At 40.0% G+C, this 27632-nt stretch overlaps 1 protein-coding gene across 5 annotated transcripts in view; it reads left to right on the top strand.

Moving 5' to 3' along the window:
• The window catches only part of RUNX1T1 (RUNX1 translocation partner 1), a 116341-nt gene that overhangs the window by 5772 nt on the left and 82937 nt on the right, over nt 1-27632 (top strand). Inside the window, exons 1-3 of one of the 5 annotated variants that reach the window (XM_027892507.1) lie at nt 2063-2187; nt 3074-3279; nt 14530-14702. The exons of 1 other annotated variant lie outside the window; for it this stretch is intronic. In XM_027892507.1, the coding sequence (XP_027748308.1) occupies nt 14615-14702 (88 nt within the window). In that variant the 5' untranslated portion in view covers nt 2063-2187; nt 3074-3279; nt 14530-14614. Of the gene's footprint in view, nt 1-2062; nt 2188-2959; nt 3280-14529; nt 14703-27632 lie in introns of those variants that run through there. 3 more of the 5 variants (XM_027892511.1, XM_027892508.1, XM_027892506.1) reach the window with 3 other exon arrangements.

Genomic DNA, 27632 nt, shown 5'->3' with positions numbered 1-27632 from the left:
ACACATTTGTACTCTGATTGTATTTATTTTATTAACGCACATTGTTTTATTCTTAAATGTGAATGTTTTCGCAGCAAACTGCTTACATTAGAAAGGATCCTGGATTAGTTTTTCTTTAGAGAACTGTGATTTGAGTAACAAAACTATGGCCATCATAGATATTAGATGCACATGGTGGCCCTGTGAGACGAGAATCTGACTGATCCTAAATTAGTTTATGGAAAGATACGTATGTATTTCAAGGAAAAGCTCTGTAACAGAAATATCAAAAAAGAACAGTCTCTCATTTGTGTATAATAGTTTGAAAGAACATATGCAGAGAGAAAGCTCTGTGTTAATGTTGCAGGTTGAATTAATGACTTTTATTTAGAAATGCATAGAACATACCATAAAGTTTAGGACATAAGATTTCGAACAGGTTGACTAACTTTTGTTATATGACCTGTCTTACTACCTCTAAATATGGTTGTCACACAACTGACAACTGGAGGAAGTTGAGGGAGAAGTGGCCCTTCTTCAGGGTAAAAATACTGGCTGAGGAATGCGTAGTAAATTTTTGACATGTGAAAATCAGTTTGCCTTTATTGAAAAATCAAAGTACCGTTTTTGTGATAGGAACATTTGCCCAATTGCTTTCTTTCCAAGGCTAAACATATACTGTGGTTTATGAAAAATAATAATAAAAAAAAATTACGTTGTGCTACAACTCAGTGATACCAAGAGGTTTTCACATTATTGGATTAGTGGAGGATTTGTGACAGACCCCTTTTTATCTGACATTCATTGCAGTGACACGATTTTCACACACATGCCCTTCCCCCATCTAGGTTCTGGTTTTCACTTTGTATTATGTGTCAAATTCCCTTTATTTCTTTTCTTGTGGAAAAAAAATGCTATCTTGGACGAGCGATTTTGGAAGGAGTTCTGCACTGAACAATACCAGTCTCACTCCAGCATGCTGTCATTGTCCTCATCCCAGTCTGTGCGGTGCTCCTTCGCAGATGCACAATGGAAATGCGTTTCCTTTACAAATAAGTGTTGATTCCTCGGGAGAAACGTTTTAAAAACTTTAAAACCCGAGTGCACAGAGTTCGCTTGGCAGCCTTGTGCCGGCATAACCAATTCTGCTGGCTAGCTGTGTTCTTGGTAGTCAAGCCGGGCTCCTTTGCTGCCTCCTTTCCCGGTACCTTGTGCTAACTCTGTGCTCTTTGATAAATCCCGACAAAATAGCCCCTGTATTTTCTCAGAACCTGAGTTGTGAAGTGTAGGGACCTGCTCCGGCTTGCCGCTCATCCTCTGGTGAATGGTACGACCGCTTTGTAGCGGCAGGGCTATGTTCAGTCTTTCACGCCACTGGCGAGGCCGAGCAGGTTGAGTTAGGTCGGGACTTGGCCAAACTGGGAGAGGGGGACATTCCCTGACTGCTCTGGGAATTTCTGGGCCGGGAGCCGTCATGCTCCCGTAGGTGCGGTCTGTGAGGTGGGAACCGGGCTGAAAGCAACCAAAGGGAACATCGTCTTGGTGGGACTGGAAGCGACCTCGGACAGGGGAGCCCGGGGGAGCCAGAGCTGCGCGTCCCTGCGTCTCTGGCAGCTTCCTTATCCCAGAAAGGTGTCGGAGTAACTTGCAGGGCCAGAGCCGGGCCGAACGCCTGTCAGAGGTCAGGCACACGCACAGACCTGGGCACCCCGAGCGCCGCCGCCTTCTCCCCCGGTGGGCGGCGCGGAGGTGGCGCCTCTCCTCGTGTCGGGCGCGGCCTCCCCGGGGACCCCGCGCCGCGCCAGCCCCGGCCCCGCTGCCTCGCACATCCTCGGGCCGCCATCTGGGCCGCGCTGATACCGTAATCGCCCCGATGCACGCCGCCGTCCCGCTCCCCCCGCGCTGGCGGGGCCGCGGAGGCGCGATGCTCCGTCCTTGCGCCGCAGATAAGCTGCGAGGCGCTTGAGGCGCACAAAGCCCGGGCCGCGCCGGCGCCTCCTCCTCCCTCCCGCCGCCGGAAGGTAAAATCTCCACCCGCGGGCGGGAGAGGCGGAGAGGCGGGATGGGGGACACTCCTCGCCTCCTCAAGCCGCCCGGCCCGGCTCCCTCGGCGCTGCACACGTCGATGGGCGCGGGGAGAAGTGAAGATGTAACCACTTATTATCTCCCCCCGGAGCGGGCGGGGGATTTACGGGCAGAGATTAGCCGGTGGGGAGAGGGGATCTGCCTTTTGTTGTGCTGCCTCCCCCCATCCCCGGGCAGCGCTGAGAGGAGGGAGAAGGTGGCCGCAGAACAATAGGGGACTGAGGGACTCCACTTTAAACACAGCTCGGGGGGGGGGGGAGACGGGGGGGACGGGGATGGAGAGCGGCTTGCGTGGGTGTTTCACGGGACGAGGAGGGGGAGCCCCGGCTGGGGTGGCGGCGGGGCCGTGGGGCGCTGATAGCGGCGGGGCTGTCACTGCCGGGCTCCCGTCGCTCACTCACCGGCTGGTTTCAGTGAATGCTCCTGGCTTACAAAATCGCCGCAGAGGATGACAGCGGGCTTTAGGAAGAAAAAGTGGCCTCTTTGCTCTTTTTTTTTTTTTTTTTTTTTTTTTTGTTGGTGGGGGGGAGGGGAAGGACGGGGACTTTTCTGTTGTTTTGGACGGACTTTTGGTGGTGCTTTCTAAGTTCTCTCCTAGATTAAGATGACTTGCATGCTAAGTGTGTGCACGCATGCCGCTTTAGCAAACGGCTTTATCAGTGGTCATATCTTAAAGCAACATTTAACAATTACCTTTATATTTAAAAGTTTGAAATATTTATATTGCCGTTTCACTTTGTCAAGTGTTTGTGCAGACAGATATATAGATACGATCCGGTAACTAAAAGCCTAATTAAAATTTGTTTAAAGCCAGGGGGGCATGTATTCTTGTTGACAGCAGCAGATCGATAGGGTAAGACAATAGAGCCCCATTATTTTACTTCCATTGACTGAACATATTGACATTTCAGGTTTGCGATTGCCTCAGTGAGCATGATGAAACACTGAAATTCATGAACCAACTGTCTGGAGTGGCACATATATTACTGTATGTCATCTCTGCCTTCAGGTTACCTTATCACTGAAGCAGAATGGTAATGGATGGCAGCAGAGTACTTCAGAGGGGTTAAGGCTCTATCAGTTAAGAACCTGACACATAGCAGGTTTCAGGAGTATCTTTAATTACACCTAGAATTATGTACAAGGGAAGATGGTCCTGCTTACCTGCTGCTGCTCTTCAGAGTTTACAGGCTCAGAAGCAGACAGGATAAAAAGGTATATTTCATTTTTTATATACGTGACTTGATACCTTTAACTTTTGCAGGAGCCCAAGGGTTTCTGGTTGTGCTGTTTGCATGCTCGCCATGTGCATCAATGGCAGCATCTCAGCCCAGTCTTGATGCTGAAGTTCCAGAGCATCTGCTAGACCTTCTCCCAGTCTGAAGATTGCAAAGGAAACAAAGAAAAACTTTAAAATAAATAAGTGGTCTTTGAGTTTCTCTCTCCTCAACATCAACAATGCTCAGAGGATTTAATACAGTGAGACTATAGCGGAATGATATATATATACACATTTTTTTCCTTAGCGTAAGCGCCACAAAAAGAAATGTCTGTGCAGTATGGGCATTTGTATGCATAATTGTATATATCAATTTATATGTTTGTATATAAGTGCATTTATAAAGAAGACCCACTGTCTGCAGAACATGCAGCGTGTCTAGTATTTCAAAGGCTTTCTGTTCATCTTTAAAATCTAGCTGACTGTAGAATGAAGCCCGTCAGGGTAAGGCAGAGATAGAGATTGAAATTATTTTGAAGGAGACAAAGAGCAAATACAGAGGAGCCACTAGTGATTTAACTAATTTTTAAAAGTGGAATGAAAATATAAAATGTATTCTGAGTGTGCCATCTACTCCACAACTGTTGCCATTGAGTGGACTGCTGATGCCCTTTAAGACGGTAAAAACTAGCCCTTTATACCATTTTCCTGAAAATGTTAGGTTTCTGTTTGATCAGCAGGTGCTGTTGAGATGAAAGCCATGTGTAAATTTTCAGAAGGCCAAAAGTGTCAATTCAGAAAAGGAAAGTGATAAGAGAAAATGCAATCAGTTTTCCTGTTTTCAATTTGTGCAGGATTTGAAGAGCTGTTTTGTTAAACTGCTACATCTGCTCCAATATGAATATTGAACTACTTCCACTAAAAATAACACCCTATAATTTGGAAGCCATTGCAATCTTTTGTTAATGCAAGTGGGTTATTTGGGAAAAAAAAAACCTATTCTGAAAAATCTCCTGCCTAATGTGCATTTTTATTTATCGGCACTTTTATCTTCAGCGGATAAAATGGCATTATACAATTAGGACCATATCTATTTGGACTGGAAAAATGACACTGGATAGCTGAATGTCACTATATTGGTAAAAGGATTTAACTCATATATTTAAAATAATTTTATTAATAAACTATGACTGTGTCTTAAAATGGTGGCTATTTTCCCATAGCAACTATACAGCTTTACTTACCGCTGAGGACCTTGTGGAAGTAAAGGATGTTCAGAGTATGACAACATTCTTTGACTTGTTTCATTCCTAATATAGCTGCAAATCTTAAGTTTAGGCCAATCAAGGACATTTAATTTAGGGGGGATTTTGCAGTAACTTTTTGCATGGTAAATGAAATGATTGAATTAGATTTGAATACATATATACAAAAATATTCACTGCTGTGGAGCTGCTAATCCAAGTGAGTTTTATGACCTGAAAGCATAGTATTTGTAGAGCATACATTTTCTGTCACAGGCATCTCTGGAGAAAATAACATTATTGCTTTTTTATTCAAAACAAAACAAAACAACAACCCCCCTAACAAACTATCAGCAACCTCATGGAAAGGGTCTGTGTTTGTTAATTTTGTAAATAAGGGTCTAAATGAAGAACTGACAATTCACTGCTACATCTATGGAGCCCTGTGTACATAACATGAGGAAATGTACATAATAGAATGAGAGCTTTTATTGCTTTGTTTCAACATAGAGAATTATCCGTTTTTAATATTAGAATGGATTTTAGCTGTTGGATTTTAATCTAATCTAGTAGTCAGGAACTCTTTTTTTTTTTTTTTTTTTTTGTAGGTGTCTGTATGGGAAATTGCCTTGCTGATGCTTTGGTTTGGTTTTGCAGTTGAATTTGTAAGCTTTTGACCTTGGGCGGATTTTTCTCAAAGTGATCTAAGATCAAAAGTAATTAAAATTCAATAAACTAAAATTTAAATATAGAACGGATTTTGTGTGAGATTTGTGCTTGTGGTAGGTTGCCTAGAAGTCTGTGGCATGTCTACTTTATAGTTTGTATTCTGGGACAATTTATGCACACATGTGCATAAATTTATGTTGAATGACAGAGAGATAATTATTTATACAGATTTTATCCAAAACTCTGTGTACTCCTGAAACATAACAAAAAGCCTCCCTCCCCAGAAGAGTGTTTACATCCCGTGACAGTCACTAGATTCAAATCTTCTCAACATGAAAGTTGTTTCCTTTCCTCCAAACCTTCTTTTCCCCAACAAAGCTAACCCTGTTAAACCTCACCTTCTGTGGGATGTATACATAGTTATAGACATATGTATGAGAAGTAAATATTACAGAAAACATGGCCGATTGGGGCAAAATGTCTGTAGCCTTAAATAGCTCGTGATATCTGCCAACAGCAGGAGCCGTGCTGAGGAGGCCCTACCTCGGCTGACCCGGGGTTGGCGGAGCCTCGGGAGCCTTGCGTTTTGCTCGGTGCCTGCGTGGGGCTTTCTGCTCGCCAGTATTGCTGAGCAAATGCTCTGTCTCAGAGATACTGTGGAGATACTTGTCTACCTGAAGAGTTTTTAAATCAAGGCGCTTTTTGGTCTGGTCATGGGATTTTCTGGTACTTTTTGCAGAGGTTGGGGTGGAGTCCAGCCCCAAAAGAAAGATTATTGCTGGATGCAAGGTATCCAGATTTCCTTATCTAAGTGTTCTGAACGCATTCATGGGAGTGCTCTGTTTTTCTTAGTCTTTGCCAAAAATGCTGTGTGGAGTTTTGCTGTTCCTAGTGAATAATTGCCATATTTAATGCCAGTGATTGTGAATGGAAATGTGAATATGGAAAGAAATACCTTAATATTCTCTCTCATTTTCTGTAACACAGTTTGGGATGCCTGGAAAGGAAGGACATCTTAGATATTCAAAATATTTCAGAATGCACACAAAGAATCTAATAAAAGTTCTGCAACTTAGTTTTGTTTGTATATAGTTTTTGGACATGTGTGATGCGGTGACTTATTTAAGGGATACCTTTTTTACTCAGTATTATTTATTGAATGTAGTATTCGTAAAAATACAGTTGTGTTACAGAACTGTACAGCTACAGTGTTCCTGAATGATGTCATATTGCAATATGCTGATGTGGGATCTTCATGGGATAATTCATGATTTCTTCAATCATTTCAGAAGGCATTTGATTCATTGCCACTTTCATATCTATCAAGAGTGGTAGACTCTAGTGCTTACAGTAAAGTAAATACGTAAAGTTCATGGAGAAGAGATAATATGTTCTTTTGGAAATTAGGTTGCAGTCTGGAAAGACAGAAGACTCCACCTAGTGGAGTGGAATTAATATGCACATGGTGGCAGGCAGTGGTGTGTAATAAAAAAGGTATCATTTATCAAAGGCCAAGTTGATACAGAGAGAGTAAACCTCAGGAATTTTGAGAAGCGCCTGGGGTGATTCTTGTATGACCGTTACAGATTGTACTAGACTGTAGTTACGTCTGAAGCTCCAGGAGGCTTGTGTGCGTCTGCCATGTTGGGCGTTAAGATGCAGTTTGCCTAAGTAGTAAGCATTACCACTAGCCATTTTTGTGGTGCCTTTTATTTGGAGACCTACTCTCTACAGTTTTTGGTTCCTGGTGGTAACCACACAGGTACCCTTTATGGTTCTGGCCCAGGTGTCATTTTAAGGAGCTTGGGCAAAAAACCCTGGTTCAACCCCCATGTCACCACTTTTTTCCATAATTTCTTATTTTCAGAATACATTTTCTGGCTTTCATTTCAATTGTTTTTGTAATGGCAGGATCAGGATACTGGTTCTGCATGCTGTCATGACAGCTTGTGTGGCACATTGAGTAAATTTGTGTGGCCGCCTGATAGCCACAAGGTTTAACCAACTCTCTAATGAAGCATCAAATTACATCAAAGCACATGTGTTTTGCTGGCCATTGGTTTGGTCATGTTGAGTTACTAGGATATAATAGAATGAATTTTAAAGCTGGGATATGAGTGAACACCCAACCTGAGCAGCAAAGATATTGTCTCAAAATCCTCTTGGAATATTCATTGTACTATTGAATCACATGTGCATTAGACAAGTTCAGGAAGAGAACTCCCCCAGACCGGCTCAGGCTTTGACAGCTAAGGCTTTGACAGCGAGGACGGGTGAGACTATTGCCAGAAAATGAGATGATTAGGGTGCAGCAAAGGATACTGAATGATACTGCTGCAAAGGATATTTGGGAAGAGTGCTCCAAAGAAGTGTTTTCAGTGACATCCAGGTGGTTTTTTTTGCCAGAGCCATTAAAGCCTAAGGGTGCCAGACAAAGCTGCCAACAAATGTTGCGATAATGGCATCTGCAGGTTTGCCATCAATGGATGGTAGTGCTAGGGTGATATTTTATTTTATTTTAATGGTGACATTGCTAAAAGTATTTAAGGGTAATGTTATAGAAAGTGTTTTAGTGAGTGAAGTCACTGAGTTCTAGGAACCATTAAGCAAAAGCTGTGTCATGACTGTGCTATTTATTATTTTTTAAAGCTTGATGGCAAACCACTTAATGCTGGAAAGGCAGGCTGCAACCTGTATAAAAGCATGCTGCAGGTGTGAACATCCTACTGAACCGAATAGCTTAGCATAGTTTCTGAATGTTATATGCATTTATGTGCACCATGATAAATTAATGCAACTCTGTGGATCAGCAGAGCTTATAAACATTGCATTAAAATACTGGAGCTGAGAATTTTCATGGTATTCACATGCCCAATTCTCATTGAAGATCAGTGTTTCTTTAAATGCCATTGTGGTGGTCGGGACCGTCAAGCTGTCTGTGCTCCCATCTCACATTTGTGATCTTGACAATACTTTGTTGGATTGATTCTGAGACTTAGATTCAGATATGTCCCTAATAAAGTGGGCTAATTCAGGTCTTAATGTAAAGAAGGCATTCTTTTTGAATTGTAAATCACAGACTTACCTGATGAGACTTCCATATAGAGGAGAGAGAAAGCCTATTGCTTCCTTAATAATACTCTCAGAGATTTCTGTTGAGCCCGTGGGGCCAGGATTCTTCTCAACTTATGTATCCCAAGAGCTGTTTTAAACTGTGTTTAAGCCAGCTGCCTGCTCCAGATTTTCCAGAGAAGTGCACAGCTACAGTAAATAACAGCTACAGCAGTTTTAAGGAGGGAATCAATGTAGAATTTTCCTTTCACATTCTGAGATTTATTTGTCCCATCCTCTTTATGTGAGCAGGTTTTGATGTTAAATTTCTTTGGTTTTTTGTAAGTCCAGGCCTAAATTTGACCATCTCTTACAGAGCTATTATTGGCCACTATTGTTTTTATTATCCCATAACTTCTCTGGGAAGAGAAGGATGGGCAGGACCTCAGTGACATTGCCAGAGCAAATCATCAGTGGCTGTGTCTGCCCCCTAGGAGGTCACAGGAAGCAGGTGGCTGTGTTAATTGTCCTCGCTCCCAACTCTTGTCCTTCCTGGAGGTAATTTAGAAGTGTTCAGGAAGTGTCAGGTCTGTTGTGTCCCTCCAGGTTCACTACTTCAGGCATTCATAATGATTTGAGGTATGTGCCAGTCAAGGGAAACTGCCTGGGAATCCTTACCATCCTTCCTAAGCTGTGTGGCTACCTGGCTGGGAGGGCTGAATGCCTGTTGCTGCAGAGTGTGTCTGGGACTGCAGCTGGAATCCAGCAGAACAACAAAAAATTCTATTAAAAAAAACCAAAAAAGTATTTCCCTATAATACATTTTATTCCTTCTTTAAAGTTGTTGATACAAATCCTAGGTAAGAAAACTACTAAAACTCCCGAGGTGCATGAAGTATTTCTGGAATCTATAGTCCATTTTTATCTGGTGAGTCGTGGTTAAGGAATGTAAAGTGCATTTTCTACTTAGGCCAGTTTTAATTGTCTTTGTTGCAACTGCAACAGGAATAGTCTGGGATCCCTAAATGGCACTCAGTGCCGTGCTTTTGAAAATCAGGTGGGGTCTTGCTACTTTGGATGAGCTTCTCCTTAACAGCTTGCTTGATTTTTTTTTTTAGCAGTGAAGGTTACTGAGTATCTCACTGCAAGTGTCACACCCAGTGCTGTAAGCCAGGTTTTGAACTACCAGTAATGTTTCTTTGAAGTGTCTTTTGGAAAGTATCCATTCATGTTGGAAGTGACTTGAGTTGAATAATAAATATCATACTACTTATTTATGTGCCATATGCATTTGGGGTGAAAACTCTGAGCTGAGGTGTGCTCTTGGTTTTACTGAGACTACTTGCCTAAAGAAGGTGTGCTGCAGGATTATGTGGCTGGTGAATCATCCTGGTTTCTGAATCACTCTTACAAAATACCAGCCTGAGGTACTAACAGATAAATACGTTGTGCTTGGACTGGTGCATTATTTAAAGAGTAGCATTTAAAAGCAGAATATTTTGTAAAATGTTAGTTTAAAAACCACTTCAAAATTTACTTCCATCAAACCCATTGTACCAGGAAAAATGCCTCCTTCAGAAGGGAAAAGGTGTCAGTATTGTGGAAGAATATCTAATTTTTATCCAGCTATTTGCTATTTAAGCTCCCTTTTCAGTGCAAGGAGATCAGCTGACAACAGCAGCAACCAAATCACATTTGCAGCTGGGCAATTACAGTAGACCCTAAGATCTGCGACTGTCAACCATGAACACAGATGCCTTCAAAGTTCTGTTTTTCTTCCATGTGGAAGTCGTTGGCATGGAACAGATGCCTTCATTTTGGAGAAACCAACCGCTCGATATAATTGGGTCTCTCTTCTCTTGTCCTCTAGGGACAGTCTCTCACAGATGAAATTAGATGAGAGAAGAGGAAAAAAAAAAAAAAAAAGACAGAGTCATACACACTTGCACATGACACGAAGCAGGAGTTTTCAGAATCCCTCTCTGTTTTGTCACGTGGAACTGTTTTACAGCTGGAAGATTTCACTCCATTTTTAGCACTCTGCACACATGATGATGATGCTATATGAAAAACATGCAAATGAAAATATATATCTGGCCAAAGTTTATTATTAATTTAGGCATGCTTATTTAGAAATAAGACAAGGGTATTCAGCCCATATTACTTAAGTGTTAAATGTTGATTTCAACATTCAACATCAGTGCTGCAGTCTCAAAAATTTAAAGTTAAATGGCAGAAGAGACAAGATGCTTAAAAACCCTTTTGTGTCAGTGGTGGAATCAAAGTATTTTCATCAGATGGTTTGGTACTTGTTAACGTAGAATCATAGAATCAACTGGGTTGGAAGAGACCTCCGAGGTCATCAAGTCCAACCCTTGATCCAACCCCACTGTGATTACTAGATCATGGCACTCAGTGCCACATCCAGCCTCGTCATAAAAACCTCCAGGGACGGTGAATCCACCACCTGTCTGGGCAGGCCATTCCAATGCCTGATCACTCTCTGTAAAGAACTTCTTTCTAATATCCAACCTAAACCTCTGCTGGCAGAGCTTAAGCCCATGCCCTCTTGTCACATGTCCAGCATGTGAGGGAGAAAACAAGTTATGAACTTCAAATTTCACCTAGCATTACAGGCATTCAATTAAGGAAGCACCTTTACAGGAACTTCAGCAGAATTAATCTGATGAACCACCTGTGATGAGCCATTGCCAGGAATCTTGTGTTAGGGTAGTGAAGTGACTGTGTTCTCTTAACTGCAGATACTTAAAATGAGATGGTGGTAATGGGACTTAAAGGCTCTAAGAGAGCAAGAGAGAGGAGAATCTGCCTACCCTGTACCTATCAAAGGCTTTTGTTGCTCCTTCTCCCTGCCTGTGTAACAGCTACCAAGTCATTGTGGTTTATGTTATTTAGTACTATTACAATAAATTAGTACCAACTTTAGGTTACCTTAATAAGCTTGGTTGTGAACTGTGACAATCAGGCAGTGCTGTTTATTCTTGGGTAGACTAGGTATCTCCAGGAGGTGGGTGCAGCAGGGATCAGGGACTGTCAGGAAGTAAACTGCCAGCCACTGCTGGTACCGAGAGGCTGGAGGCTTGTCATCTCTGAATGCCTCTTCCTTCTTAAGTTTTATTTTCTGGCACAAGTTGGGTTTTTTGGTTTTGGTTGGGCGTTTGTTTTTGTTTTTTTCTTTTAGTATATTGCAGTTCGATGTAATAGTCAGTCCATGTTTTAGGTGATGCATTTAATACTGCTGTGGTGCTTCTGTTTCTTAAAAGTTGAGCATAAATGTCACCAGCAATGAAAACTCTTATCTTGGTCCTGCCTTGGTCTGGATAGCTGGTAGAAGGCAGTCTGCTGTTTAGACATTTGATGTATCTGAATAGCTGTGGTGTGCTGTGGTCCTTAGTTTCCTGCTGACCCCCAGGAGCTGTGTGGGTGGAGGACAGTTGAAGGGACTTCCAGCAGTTAGAAGGAAGCCCTGAGTAAACTTAGTTTTAAACTGATTACTCTTCAGCTTTTATAAAGGGAGTTTCTTTGCTCAGGTTCTGAGTTGCAGAACTTTGTGGCGGTGTGCTGCTCTTAGTGTTGTATTTCTGAAGAACCACATATTAAAGGAAAAATTTAAGTGGAGAAGTGCCTAGGTGATGAAGGGATTTCTGGCGGTAACTAGGAAGTACAATAATGGATGATTTCTTTTGAGGCTGATCCTCATATTTGTAGTCTTTACATCCTATTAATTCCTTGAAAGATAAGCTGATACAAGAATGATTTGCCAGAGCCAATGGCTCTTCTAAAAATCTTGGCTCGGGTTTTATCCCCCTTCTCTCCACATATAAGATAAAAGCACTGTGAATATGAGGTTAACTGAATTCAAATAGAAGACTCTCTAGAGTTATTGCATTCCTTAGAAAATAAATACATTTCTCATATGGTTGAGATTGATCAAAAAAGTATTCTGTATGCCAGTGATTACATTCCCATCTGTGATTAAGGTTTTCTGTCTGCATCTGGTTTTCACATTATATTTCTGTAACAAGAATCCTTTATATGGCAGAGTTCACTCTCTGTATTTTCTATTAGCTGCAGCTTGAACTACTGCACGGATCGCAGATTTACACATGTGGTTTTCATTACTTCATACCATTGAGAAAAAGTAATATTTGTTTGGGAAAGTATGTTTTTCAAAATTTCCATGGTAATACAACATGTTGATCCTTTTTTATAACACTCTTGTAAGACTACAAATTGTTTGAGGCATTCTGCTTTCAGTGAAGTTCAGATACTGGACAATTTTGTGTGTACATTTGAACAACAGCAGCAGTTTACAATTCAGGAAGCAAAAATATATTTAAGAAAGAAGATTAGTGTAGAATGGGTATAGCAGAATGCATCCATCACTTCTGAAAACGTGGCATATAGAAAAAATGAACATGGGTCTGAAACAAAGAAAGAGTAGTAAGTTGAAGTGATGTCTTCATTGTAAAGTGGATGACAGATGGGTACTTTTTTTTTGGAGTCAGAATTTTTTTACATTTTAAGTCTTTCACCAGCCATGAAAAAGGAGTATGCTATTCAGCAGACACAAATATTGAATTGTTATTTGTTACATAATTTAACGTATTTGATCATAATTGTTTCTAGTGGCCAAATTGGTGAAGGTTAGCAAAACATGAATACATCTTTAGAGATGGCTGCTGTGTGTAATTCTGAATCCAAAATATGATGTTAATTTATTGTTCTACTGAAAGACTGTATTTCAACCAGATTGTGCTGCTGTCACTTGGTAGAAAACTTAATGTTTAAATGATTTCAGTGAAATTAACAGGGCCGCTTGGTCAGTGAAGGATTTTTCAGTTTTGATAGTGGTATGAGTTTATTGCCATAAAAATTAGATGAAACAATAACAACAATTCATAGAATGTTGTATGTATTTATGAAAACGTAAAGTGTTATGCAAAAGTCTGGACAATTGAAAAGTACACAGTTCATATTAAGGCACAACTGAAAGGTAAATTTATTGCCTGTGTAAGAACATTATGACAAGTTGAGAATTTTATACTAAATAAAAATAATTTTAGAAAAGTAGTTACTGTACACAAGTTGAGGAGTCCTAACCATATTTTGGAGATTATTTTCCAAATACCAGAGGCAGTTGTGTCACACTGAAAGCTCCACAGTTGCCAAATTCCTGGTAGAGTCCTGCAATCCTTGCCACTTGTTTTCACTAAAATCAGTGGAATTTTGGCTTCTGTCAGGACTGTGGGCCACCGGAAAGGACAGGACGGACTTTGGTGAACTTCTTTGTTCTGTAACCTTAACTTGGGAAGGTTTGTTTTGATTTGGGAAGGGTGCTTGTTTGTGGGATAGATTGCAATTTCTAGCACAAACACAAGTGCTCTTTTGCAAATGCCCTTGGGCGATGCATTTTTTTGCAGAAAGATTAGTCCAGGAAAGGGCTGAGCTGGGTTTCATGCATGCAGCTGCGGCAGCTCCTAATGCATGCTTAACTTAATGTCCCGAAATACCTGAGTAGTGGTTGCAGACTGAAGCATGTACATAACTGTGTGTGCCTGGCTCTGAAAACCTTTCTGTCTTGACATAATTATAAACCCCTGAAAAGCATATTAATGTCTTGGAAAAACTGACAGCACAAACTCATACAAATGACAGAGTATTTGTGTAACCCAAATAAACAGTTTGTGTAGGTGCTGGAGTGGGAGGGAAATTGTCTTTTCAAAAGTGGGAGGATGATTTGTAAATATATCAATAGCTTTTTGATCCGCGTTTCTTTGTCTAAATGTGTTTGCTGTTATGACTTACAAGTACAGATTTAGTATAGCAGTGTCTAAATTGGAAGGTCTCCCTTTTTAGTAACCGTGTTCATTTAATAAATGATTCTCTAGAGCTTCTGTTGAACCAGGTAAAGTATATAATATTTTGCATTATGTAAATGTATTTAAAACCAAGCATTTTAAAAGAATTTATTAATAGGTATAGTATAGGCTGCCGTTAGTTTGTTGCCTTCTGTGTATCACCTTTTTTAACAGAGCAAGTTATGAAACAGCCTTTGTCGAAGAATTGATGCAGTTTTAAAGTGCTGCCTTATATTAGCTATGAAAATGTGGTTGATTGGTTTAGAATGATAACATTTCTGTCTTCCCTTTTTATTTAAAAGACTACTGTTATAATGCAAATGAAGGGATGTGGTGCTTCAAACTGGCTGTGATATATGCTTTTTTTTTTTTTTTTTTCCCCATTTGTTGTTGTCAATAGAAAAGATTGATCTCTGAGCTGGTGAACATAATATCTGTCCCAGTCAGAAAAGGAAAGAGGAAATTAGCAGAGCGATTGGTGGAGAATGATATCTGTCAAAAGAAACACTTGGAGAGCACTGAGTTTAGTGATAGGTGACTGCCGGAAAAAAGGGAACTTTGAATTTTGTCAAGGTAAGGAACAGAAAAATATGTGATTCTATTATGTGCATACCTTTTAGAAGTTATTTTTAATGATTGTACCTTACCTTGTAAACTGTAATTAAAAAAGAAATCTTTACTTTTAGCCTCCAAAAAGTCTGTCTAAATCAATGAAGGTGTGCTGTCTTTGTTTTAATATCACTAAGAAAGAGTACATCAATGCCAATAATACCCATCAGTGATGACTTTTCCAACATCTTAAATACGTATATGTGAATTTTTTAACTGTCGGGTTCTTTTTGTGGTTTTGATGACATAGTTGCTCTTTATATGTTATGTAAATATTATTGGATGGGTTGTGGAAATAATGAAGTTCAGTTTCCTGAACTGTGAGGTGGAACAGTATTTGCAACCAGGTTAAGGGACAGTTGTAATCACATTGGCATAATGCTTGTTTGTAATTTAGTGGAGGCCTCTGGTAAACTCACTGGATTGGGAATCTGTGATAAATTTGATTGAGATGATATTGAGAATGGGTATTTCTGCTTCTTGTGTGTAAAGATTTTTACCAAACTGGAAAAGTAAATCTGCTATTGTAGGACAAAATTTCTAGATAATGCATGACTGTTATTCCTGTCTTTACTGTAACTACATTTTTTCTCCTAAAATGGTGTGTCTGGATGGCAAGAAACTGCTAAGCTGATTTTAAGTGCTTTCCAACACACTTGGATAACCTCCTTTCTCAGCGTTGGACCATATCACCTGACATAACTTTGACAGAGTATGATACCAGAATAAGGTGAACAGTGTCTGAGTACTCTAGGCTATGCTCTGGTTAGTTTTAAAGGTTGCTAAGCCTTGATGGTATCACTTATTTTCCCACCTGAGACACCGTGGCTCATGCTGCTCTGTCTGTGGGGTGTGGAGAGATGAAGAACAGCTGAGAGCGCCGGCGAGAGTCTCTGCTCATCGCCTTGTGGCAAGGGGCTGGGCCCAAGGTTTTGTCCACCCGTGTGAACATACTTTCAAAATATTAAATCCTATTAAAAATGAATTTGCATTCTAATTCGAGTTCCTAGCTCAATTTAAAACAAGTAAATGCTTCTCTGGGACCTTCCTGTACTCAGGCAGCATTGGAAGAGAATGAATAATCTTAGCAGGGTTTCTTCTTGCGTTTTTAGCTTGCTAATTTAGCAGTATGCAGCTTCTGAATAATTCTCCTTTTTACTATCTGCAGTCTATTTTTCAAAGTGCAAGCGTACCCCGTACAGGTGGTTGTTGGTTGGTTTCTTTTGCCATATGGGTCTTCATAAAGGATTTTAAAAATAAATAAATGTAAAACTAAAGATGTCATGCCTGAAGCATGCAGTGCTGGCATACTAATGGGAAGCTTATTGTGGTTTATTCCTGTCAGAGCACGTGCAGGATAATGGAAATTTGGGAGAAGGGCTTGCTTTGTAATACCATTCATTTTTATAGAAAAGGAATTAATATGACTAAAATTCGCTTCATCTTTATAAGGCCAAATGATCTGATGGTACTACTGAAGTATTCATAAATGGGAGGGAATAGCACCTTACCTCTCTTCTTCATCGTTGTTCCTGTATCGCATGGGTACAGTGATACTATATCATTTTCACTGTGGTAATGAAGAATCCAAAACTGCTTTGTTACTGTCAGAGAGTGATCAGTGGGGATGAACTGTTGTTAGATCTTTGGGCATTCCCATTTTGACATTTACTTGAATTGAGGTGACTGGATAAGGTACCTACATCTGGATGTATTTGTTTGTCACATGCTCAAAAATTTTAGTCTTAAATGGCTCAAGAAGCTCCACATTTTCAAGGAGTTTGGTTTTTTTTTTTTTTTTTTTTTAAATTTGAATGAGTGATTTGAGGTGAAGCCAATACTATTAGAGCTTAACTTAATATGGATTTTGCTGTGACCAAAATTTGGCTTGCTATTTCAAACCAAAATGGAATAAAAGGCAAAATAAAAGGTGTTCTGAATGTGTTGCCTCCTTGAAGTAATAGCCTCTAGTAGCACTGACTGCCTCTGCTGATGTGACCCCTTTCAAGCATCCTCATCTTTGTTTTGCTATTTCAAAGACATCTTTTCTTGTTTTCCTTTTTTATCTTCAAAACAATTGCTTGCTTACCAGTGTATCCTAAAGAGTGGAATGGAAATAATAAACCCCCCTTCTAACATACCACAGATGCAAAAGAGAACAACAAGTGTATTATAGACAGCGAATTGTCCTTACCGTCAGGTTTTCATGTGTTCATATGGTGCACACCTGTGGCTCGCTGGCATTGCTCTTTGGTTAGAGAGTGAGAGAGCTTAATAAAAGCCAAAGCCTGGATGACAAGCAGAGACTCCGTGGCACACATGGGTTACTTCACACCTCGTCAGAAAGTGAAATTTGAAATAGCTAGTTTGGAGAGAGTTCTCTGGCGTTGAGAGAGTGTGTATGGGTGACTCTGCAAAGGGAACCACTGCCCTACTCGTTGCTACCTTGCAAATAAGGCATTTTTCTCCATAGGTCAGGTTGATTTGGGCAAGTTTAGAGCAGTGGGCGATTTCTCCAGTTTACTTTCTGAGCCAGTAAGAGTGTCCTGGGCAAGAATCCAGGTTTTGAAGTACAAAGAAAATAACCCATAATCTATATAAAACGCTAGTGGATGAAAAAGGGAGGAAATTTACAGAGAATAACTGAGTTAAAAGTAGAATGTGGGGGGGGGGGTGTGTGTGACACTAGTATTTATTTTCATTTGAAAGTACGGATCTTTGAAGCCTTTGAGGTGAGCAGAGGACAAGCTCTTGCGCTATGATATTAGTAAACTGAAACCAAGCACTCCAAAATGATTTTCCAAAATGATTTTTTTCCCCTGAGTTTGCAGAGTTTGGGTTCCTTCTTTGTGCCCCCTCCCCGCTCCCTCCCTCCTCCTTCCCCCCTGTATGTATTGTGGCTCTGATAACGTTAATGGGCTTTGCCCCACATGGAGCAGCAAGTGTATTGTACCACTGCTCACTGATCCCAGGTCAGTGTGATGCGTGAAATCAATTTATTTGAATCTCTTTGCCTGTATAGGAATTTGGCAGCGTGCCAGTTGTTTTCATTTAATGTTCTTTGTGTTGAACACAGACAAGCAGGCATGCTTTTGTACTCCTCTTTCTTCTGAGCTCTTCTCTTTTCAGCGAATATTCTATTCTGTGGATTTTTCAGAAAGAAATAGCAATGTGTTGCCTTTTTTAAAAATCATTTTTGTTTAAATAGCCTCTAAAGAGCATAGAAACTAGGTCAGTCACAGAGCAGCCCTGTGTAGGGTTTTCACCAAGTATAGGTGGTAACACCTGCCTTTTCCCATTTTGTAAATTTGGAAAAAAAGAGAAAACACTGGTCTGTTTTTGTAATGCCTCCTTCTATGATTTACATCCTCTTGTAAGACAAAGAGTCTTCAATAATGCTTAAATCAGAATAACTTTATTTCTAAATAAGCGAATGTCTGGCAGTTGGTTGGATGAATTGGCAAGACTTTTCAGAATCTTTTTCATTTTGAGTAATGACCTTAAACTAAACATTATTTTGGGAATCCCTTGCCTCATTTTTCTGTCTATTCATCCCCTCCCCCTGATAAATTTAATATTTTGAATGGCTGGCTGAAGAACAGCTACCCAGAAGTACCCATTTCTTTAATTTTTTCCTTCTTTTTGTGAGAAAGCAGCAAAGTGTGCAGAACAGAACAAATAATTTAGCCCTTCTTAAATGGGGCGAGTTGGGGGTGGGGAAAGGAATCGCTGCAGATATTTCCAGGAGGATTTGTTTTAGAGCCTGGTGTCAGGAGAAGCAGAGTGGCAGTAGAAGACTCTGCTGGTGCTCGGGGTGGTTGGTGCGGAAGTTGATGTGCAGAACCACGGAGCCGCGGCGCAGGGGTCAGACTCGTACACATCAGCCCTGTTTCCTTGTTTAATTACCTGAAGAGCAAAACATCCAGGCTGGGAGTGTGTGAAAACCCAGTATCTCGAACAGCAGTTTGCTGCTCTGACATCCTGCGAGGCCAGCCCTGTCTGTCCGCAAACGTCAGGGCCGGTTCCTGACAGCGGGCTATCTCTGCCGGGCCTCGGTTCCTTCCATTCAGGAGGCATTGTGTGGAAGAGGGTTTGGTCAGGAATTTGAGGTTCCTGCCGGTTCTTCCAGCCCGGACAACCCTGTGACAGATAGGCTTGACTTTTTTCTTTTAAAGAATAATAATAATAATAAAAAAATTGGCGCTTTTTAGTCTTTCCCTTGTAATTCTGGCATTGGTATAATACCGACTAAAACAAAACCTGTTAACCCTTTTGCTTCTGAATTTGTGCCTTTTTTCTTTTACTTGATTCCACCTCCCCTTGCTTGACCTGTTTTATTTTCAGAGATAAGTCTTTTGAGGAGCAAATTGACGAGTAGTTAGCGCTATGCAGCAATTAAACTTTTGAAAATGGCAATTTTTTTTTTTAATTTATCATCATACTTGGCATATTAAGTTTGTAATTTTTAGAGTGCTTGGCAACATTATTTTTCTTCATCCCATGGATTCAGGCCAAGCCAGTGTTTGTTTCTGGCATGGCCCATTAAACAGTAGTGTCAGCTATCAGCACTGCCCTTCTCATTATTCATGTCCTTTTCTTAGATGTCCATTTTGGTGTTCAATTTTAAATGTTGGGTTAGGGTCAGTTATAGCCCTTGCTCCCCTAGCTGCTGCTTATTGAGGTCACTCAACAGGCTGAAGGTGCAGACAGGTCTCTGTGTGCGTCACTCAGGTTTGCAGTCAGTAGATAGGAAGTGTTCATTGGGATGTAAAGCTGATGGTTACAGCTGAAAGATACTGAATGTTTATTTAGGCAAAGGCCTTGAATGGGTGTTTGGAGGTTTGTTTGGGTTTGTGTGTGTGTTTGTGAATGATAAATGAAGAATGTTACTGTTATTTGTACAATTTTAATACTAGAGTTTATAGCACAGTGGTGTTAATAGTTGTACTGGCAGAAGTAAGATCACCAGGTACAAGTAGTAGAGAGAGGGAACATAATTAATAAGGCTTTCCAGCAAAAATGAGTGTAGCATGTGACTATTGCCTTTTATTATTGTGGGCAGAAGCTGTTCCAGTAAAGATATTTGTGGTTGTAGGAGCAGAGAAGGAGAGCTGAAAATTAACGAAGGTTTCATTTTCTTTCATGCTGAAAGCTCTCAGTCCAGTCTGTACAGCTATGGCAGCAGTCTTGGATAACATACTCACATGCTAGGGATTTTGGGTACTTTGTAGATGAGATTGAAATCTTTCAAGCAGTAACTTAGATTTTTCCTGCTAATATTTCATTAGGAATTTGCAATACAGATTTAAGGGCATACTTTTCTTCTTTCATACCGATATCACCAGGCAAGGGTTGTGAGGACCCTTCATTGAGAGAGAGCACCTTCAGTGCACATAAGCAGTTGGGAGTCAGCAACAGAGCAGTGGAACCAAAAGAGTCATTGACATCTATTGTGCCACTAATCCTCTATCTGAGAAGGATTTGGAGGGGATGCTGCAACAAAAGAACTCTTACAGTGTTATCAGATTTATGATCGTGATCTAATGAACTCTTAAATATGTACATAATCCTTCACCTTTAGAATCAGACCCCTTTCTTTATTATGAACTTCTTAGGCTACTCTGGTGTAAAAGTGCCTTTAAGTAAAAGTGGGTTACTCAGACATGTAGTTTTAAATATCTTTATCCTGTCATAATGTAAAGAAACCATAATTTAAATAAGCATTGCTTGTATCTATAGGATGAAATTCACTTGCCCTCTTGAAATTACTCAGTACATGACAGATGTCATGCTAAAATAAAGGCATTAATAGTAAACACCAACATACTGTACAATGGTACTGCTGTGATGTCACCAGCCCTATTGTGTGTATAAACACATAACCAGATGTGCTTGAACTGTCCATGACCTGTAGCCAACCACTGCCCACCTCAACCAGCAGCACATTAAATGAAAGTTCTTCTTGGGCGTGTGGTAATGACAACCATCACATTGTCTTTCCTGCTACCCATCGGGTGTCTAGTGCCTCTTTGAAAATGGCAGAAAATTATAGCCCTTAGACCATGGTTGCCACTCAAAAATGCCTCAGAGATAATGGTTTTAAGTCAGCATTTGCTTGAAAAATATTTATCTTGGCCATCGCTGCAAGTCTCTGCTGTGACAATCTTGCTTAAGGAAAGTTTTTGCGGATAATGGTTCCCAATGGTTCGGGCTTTATTAAAACTGACACCTTGCATTGTGCCCAAACACTTACTGCTGCTTTTTGCAGATGTTCTCCTAGTATGAAGTAGTGTAATTTGCTCTTGGTATGAAATTATACTTCATAATCGTCTCTGCATTCTTCTCCTGCTTCTCTTCTGAATGGCTACAATGAAGCACCATGTGTAGTACAACACAGCAAGGTAAAAAGAAAATACATTTAAAGGCCTGTCTTCTCAAGGCTTCTCTCAGTTCCTAAAGAAACAAAGATTTTGTATGTTAATTTTCCTTAGCTCTGATGGAATTCATCTGAGTCAGATTAGAAGCACAAAGATTAGGTCAACACATTGTGCTTCCAGGAAGTGTGGTGTGTTCCTCTGATTGCGCATTAAGTGGATCCCATTCTGGCTTAGTTTTGCAGTGGAAACCTAATTGGCATAGTGTTTGTCCCTCAGCGATAGAGTGCTGGTTGTTGCAATTTCGTTTATGTGTTAATTGTGGATAATATTTTATGATAATGCTCCCAGTTTCAAATCCTGGAACAACTTCTAGCTTTCAGGGCTAGCAGAGGTGGGAGAGGATGAATGTCCAAGGCAGCTGGAACAGAGGACAGGTCATGTAGTGAATTGGAGAAGGGAGATGTGCAGCAGAGTGAGGAGATGGTCCAGGAACAGATGTGATGGCAGAGAGAGGAGACTGAATGGAAGAGAGAAAAAGGTGTTGGAAGGTCTAACCTAAGGAAGCAATGGAAAGAAAACCTTCTCTTTGTCACCTACAACTATAATGCTTTTCCATCATCGAGGGTTGAATGAGTCTGTGAACTGATTCAGCTCTGTTTCCAGATGCTGAACTGCATTAGAGCAGTTCACTTGGTAGTATTGCTTTTCCATTTTAGCAATTACAGGGTCTGCCAGTGGATTGTTCTGTTATAACTTTGAGAAGACTTGTCCATAAAAGAAAGAATCACTGTTCTGTAAGGACTCAGTTCTCTTAATGTAAAAATGTGTCCCCATGCCTCTGTACCATTAGGACCTCCTCATTCATCAGGGAAAGTAAAAATACTTGATGATGAGGTGGCTTTCTCACCTGGCTCTGGAAAGTAAATAATTTAAATGGGGAAATAATGCTTAGCTGTCCTAGATAAGCTGAAATACTTATTTACAGCCCTCATTCACTTGCCTTCTTGAAATTACTCAGTAGTTCATGGATGTCATATTCTAATAAAGGCATTAATAGTAAACACCAACACACCGTACAAGGGTACTGCTGTGATGTCACCAGCACTACTGTGTGTATAAACACATAACCAGACGTGCAGAACAGCCACATTTTCACCCCATTACAGTGGAGGCCAGTGCAAAGATTTTGCTACCTGATGTAAGACTAAGCTTTGTTTTCTGAGTATTTGTCAATTTGTTTTACAAGCACAGTCTTATCCTTATATTGTTGAATATATATATGTGTGTTGAAGAATACTATTCTTTTATTTCCCTTATATATCTGATGACTATTGTGGTTTGCAAATCAATATTGAGCTCAACAGAAACAATAGCTTTGTACGAAGGCTCCTTTGAATGAAGCTTTTGTACCATTAAAAATGTAGTAAAAAAGTACAAGTTGATCAATGCATGACTAAAGGGTGAAGGAGGGAGGTCAAGAGGTAAGAATATTTGCATATAAACCATTCCCCCCCCCCCCCGTTGAAAATGGCAGTACAAGCATAAATAAATGTTTTGTATTGCTGTGTATTTGCTCCACCTGGTGGATTTTCCTGAAAGTGTTTTTAATCTTCCTAATAAAGGAAAGCTGTCTGTAATTAAATATAAAAGACATTACTCCGAGTAAAGGCAACTTTTTTTTTTTTTTTTTTTTTTTTTTTTTTTTTTTTTTTTTTTTTTTTTTTTTTTTTTTTTTTTTTTTTTTTTTTTTTTTTTTTTTTTTTTTTTTTTTTGGGTAGCAATAACATTGCAGGCAGATTTGGGGAAATAAAATATAATTTGATATTTGTCTTGGCTACACTTGGTCAGTACAGTGATCTCTATGAGAATGTAACATTCCAAATCCATTAGTAATAACAGTTTATTCTTGGGCTCATTTAGAGTATTCTTGGACTCATCTAGAGATCAGTAATTGCTAAGTCCAAGTCTGTGGCTTGTGGGGACTATATGTGGTCAGTGAAAGTGAGGATTTGCTCTGGCTTCCCTCTCTTCCCCCCCCCCAGTTTTTGAGCCCCCTGATGAGAAGTAGTGTTATCAAAAAAGGAGTTACTGTGCTTAAGTGTTAGTGCTGTACATCAGCATAAAATCTGTCTGTCATTAAGCTAGATTTGCAAACATGGTTTCCTTTGGAATTCTTAAGGACTTGGTTATGCTTTGATCATCTCATTGTTCTCCTTAGGTTATTTTTTTCCTTTAGAGTGTAATGGCTCCCTAACAGAAGGTGAAGTTTAGAAAATAGTGTCTCCATATGCAAGGGATTTGGAGACCTTTTTATTGTCTTTAAAAATGTCATTCATAGTCCTCATTAGCATTTATTGTTGCAAGCGTACAAGCAGAAAATGTGAAATTGGTATGTCATGAATAGCTCCACAGAGCTCTAGAGCCCTGAAATTTTGCCTGCAGTGTGGTGTGGGGCAGGCATTGAGAGAAAGCTGGCCAGATGGCTGCCAGCACAGAGCAGAGCTGCAGGTTTTTGTCTCTGGTGCTGAGAGGAGGGAAAGTTCACTGAAGCATACGCTATCACCCCGTGCTTTTTAACAAAACTAACTCGCCATCAGTCAAAACGGGGAGGTGGTGACATTGAAACAAAAGTTTTCAATATAATGTAACAGTCCTTGTCAAATGAATAAAATATGTTTAGTTAGTGTCACAAATATTGACATGTTACAAAGAAAAATGCAAGGCTCGAATTTATGGTTAGTGGTAGATACGCTTTCATACACATATGCTCTCATGTTATCTTTATTATGAAGATCCTATACATTGAAAAGACATCGATTAGAGGTCAAAAGTAGGGTTAATATACTACAGGAGGAGGAGTTTCCCTACCCATGTTAAACGAGCAAACACTCTGAGCTTCAAGTCAAAAAGCATCTGATAGCTTGAAACCCTTTTTCTCTTCTTCCCTTCTTACCCCTCCCCCCTTTTCCCCCCCTTCTTCTTTTTGTATCTTAAAATATGACCCTAGTTCAGCAGGAACAGATATTCTCATCCAGGCTTCTCTAGGTCACACTGATGGTGTTAGTGAGACAGCATCTTTGGTATTTTCTTGTGTCCTTTCAGAAATAATATCAAATCAATATCAGATTTTCTAAAGTGCTTGAGTGATGTCTATGCACAGATGGTGTGGTAGTTTCCTTTGAAGTCAAATGATGATAGAAATTAACAGTCAATTCTGATTTACTTTGCCCACATTATAAAAAATATAGCATTTAATAAAAATGCGAGGCAGAACTTGTTCAGGCCAGATCAAGTGAAAGAATTAGACACCAAAATGGGTACTTATATGGGAGTTTGTTCTTACTAAAATGTATATAGAGAGCAAAAGAGCATATATTCTTTAAGACCTGAAGCCTATGTTGTCCTTCCCACTCTAAGTCAATTAAATTTTGTGGAACTATTCTTCAGTGATAGGCTTTTATATATATTTTCATCATTTTAAAACCTGAAATGTGGCTAAAATGTCACTGAAATTTCTGACAGTACTCAACAAGAATTAATGTCTTTGGTTCTTTTTTGATCAAAAAGCAGTAGGCACTTTAGGTTGTTATATCTAATCCACTGTTAAGATTGCCTTTTCTTAACAGATGATTTAAAATACTCTTTAGAGTATTATTGAAATATGGATATGACGTATAAGTTTTCTTAACTGAAAAGACATGAATGCTTTCTCACCTCCAATGAATTTAATCTAGTACTTGGAGTAACATGATGAACAGTTTGTCTTAGACAACCAAGAATATTTTCTTCCCACCTTGTAGGTTTCAACTGCTGAGTATTTGATTTGTATAGGTAATCTCAATTAGTCCGTGTTTCACAGAGCAGTGTGTGTTTTAAATGTCCCATTTGTCTTTTTTCAGAAGTCCAGAAAGCCTTGCCAATAAGGAAATGCTTAGGGAAATGTTTAGTGTTATCTGGCAAATGTTTCGTGTTGCATGAATTCAGAGCTGCTGTTAACAGATAAGCACATATCTTATTGGAATATATAAATTTTATTTCCAAACAAAAAATTAGGAGGTTATAAAGAAGTGCCTTTCTTGGATAGCTTGAGCCTTTTGTGGTAGTGCAGTAAAACCAAGCAAGGCTAGGTACAATGTCATGGAAAAAGTTGCACTGAGGGTACACATTACAGGCCTAGGTGGGCTACCATTGCACCAGGCAGTAGGAGATACTTGGCCAGCAAGAAATAAGGGAGCTTCTCCTGAAGGTGTTACCTTTACTGTACTTCGGTTGGACAGTCAACTGAATAAAGTTGAGAAAGCATCCAGAAGTTGTCGTCCCCTGTCCCTCACATCAGCTCTACGGCTCACACATTAGGTGGGTTTGCCCTGTCAGTGGGATGCCTTAAGAAAACACTAATAGCTTCCAGCTGGGTGGAAAATCAAAACGTTTTGGGGCTGACAAAACTAGTAGATTTGAATTTGAAAGCCCAGCTAATGCCTCCATTTTTATTTACCACTCGCCCATAAAAGATTATTTTCCAATATGTCAGCCTCATTTGGTGGCCAGTGGTCTGAAAGTGAAAGTGGAACAAGCAAGCGGGGAAATCTGGACATTAGTGAGTCCGCCCTTTCAAGCTGGTGTGCCACTCTGTGGAATGGCCTTCCCTGAGATTGGGGGGGTCCTAATGACCATTCATCAATGCTCGTTGACTGATCATTGAGTGCCTTCTCATTCAGTTTATCAAGTCTTGCACATAAAAAGTCAGAATAAGCATTATTCAGCTTTGTTAAAGCCAACTAGGAGTAAAATGCTCCATTTGAACCCATTTTGCCCTTGGTTTTTCACTTTGTTAATGCAGTCCTGCTTAAATGAGTGCTTTTATTGGGTCTGTTAGAATATCTGAAACTATTAATTCTCTTGTATTGAATAGCTGGTGGCAGGCCAGAGCAGATGGGGTAGAAAACTATTTGGTTGGGTGTATTGCTTTCAATTAGGATCAATGAGGTTTCAGCTCCTTTGAATTAACTCACTTAATACCCACTGTGTGAAGTCACAATGTATCACAACAGTCTGCTCTAAGTAGAGCGGGAAGTTGAGAAGTCCTACAGAAAAGCTTTGAGTTAAATTCTTCCTTCACTGTTAATAGAGAGCTTTCATTAACTACAGATGCGTTTCAGTGGACTTCCAGTCTCTGTTATTAAGCTGGGTTTGCACAAAAGGCAACCTCTGTACTTTTTAATGGTGGTCGTTTGGAATTTCTCTTTTCCATCAGATCCATGTCTTGGCTACCTATATCATCCTCTGCATAAAAATATTTCCCCCCCCCCCTTCAAACATACCAATATGGAGACTGGTTTACCTTTTTTACCCATTTTCTAAATTAGAACTTGTAGAGGGTGATTTAAAATTATTTCGTAAAGCGTTTTAAGTGATTGTCAAAGAGAGAGCTGATGCCCACCTAGGATGGCATAGTATAATGTGCACCATAAAGAAACTGGCTAAAGATTATCTTCTGGATTTTCCACTCTCTTTGTATCCCTTTCACTTTGGTATTACACGTAATACTGACTCTTGTGCTTCAGCAGAATTGTTCAGTGTTAAAACCACTGCCTTTCTTTTCTTGGTGGAGAATAAAACCATTTTACAGAAAGGACTGTTTGCCTTTGCTTGGCCTGCTAAAATTTCAGACCTGGTGCAAAAACTTTTAGGGCAAGCTTAAAGTGACTGCATTAAAAATGGGGGTGGGGAAAGTGAATAAATATCCACAGATACTTATTCAGGGAGGACTGCCAAATGGGTTGCAGCCTGCCTCAGTGTATTAAATAATGAGAGGGGAAAACTATTCATGCAGCTGGCTGCTTGAGAAAATGCTGAAGTAGTCTCAGATGCACAGGCATTCTGTTAGCCCCTTCTATGAGCAGACTTCTAGGTGAGAATCTCCAGGGATCCAGGTTTTGTTGACGTGGATCAATTTAAGTGGCAATTACTGTAGTCAGATAACAGCTTAAAAAGGCTTTTTACACACAGAAAAAAAGATGCATAATCGCAGAGCATATGGAAGTTCAATTTCGTGAGCCATGGTCTGTGGATTTACAATGTACTGATATTAAGACCTTCTTTTAAGAGTGAATATTGTTCGGTTTTATTAAAATGAGTCATACCTTTGACACGTTACTTTCTACTCTAAAGCTGATTCAGGCTGCATCTATGTTGATGAAAGGTTGCATTTCCAACTGTGAAAATGTTTTTCCTTTCATGTAGAGTACAGAATTACAAAAGAAAAACAACACAGCAAATACAATACTAACTGACTGGTTTTAAATGCATCAAATAATAAAACCATAAGGACAGTAAATTCCTTGAAGGCCTTGTTGGCACAGACTTTGCTTGTCTCCCTTTCTCTTGCTTCTCTCCCTTCGCCCCCTCTGCTTTTCATCCCTTCATGAAGCTGGGCTTGTCATGAAAATATTTTCATGTTTTGGTGTTTCTCTTGGGCTCTCTGACACTCAAAAATCCATTACAGAGAACTTTAGTA

The sequence above is a fragment of the Empidonax traillii genome, unplaced genomic scaffold, assembly GCF_003031625.1.
Source record: "Empidonax traillii isolate 1590-97213 ecotype Southwest subspecies unplaced genomic scaffold, ASM303162v1 scaffold355:size2308892, whole genome shotgun sequence".
Lineage (NCBI taxonomy): Eukaryota > Metazoa > Chordata > Aves > Passeriformes > Tyrannidae > Empidonax > Empidonax traillii.
Note: the sequence above shows the minus strand (reverse complement) of the source record. Positions and strands in the feature narration are given on the sequence as shown.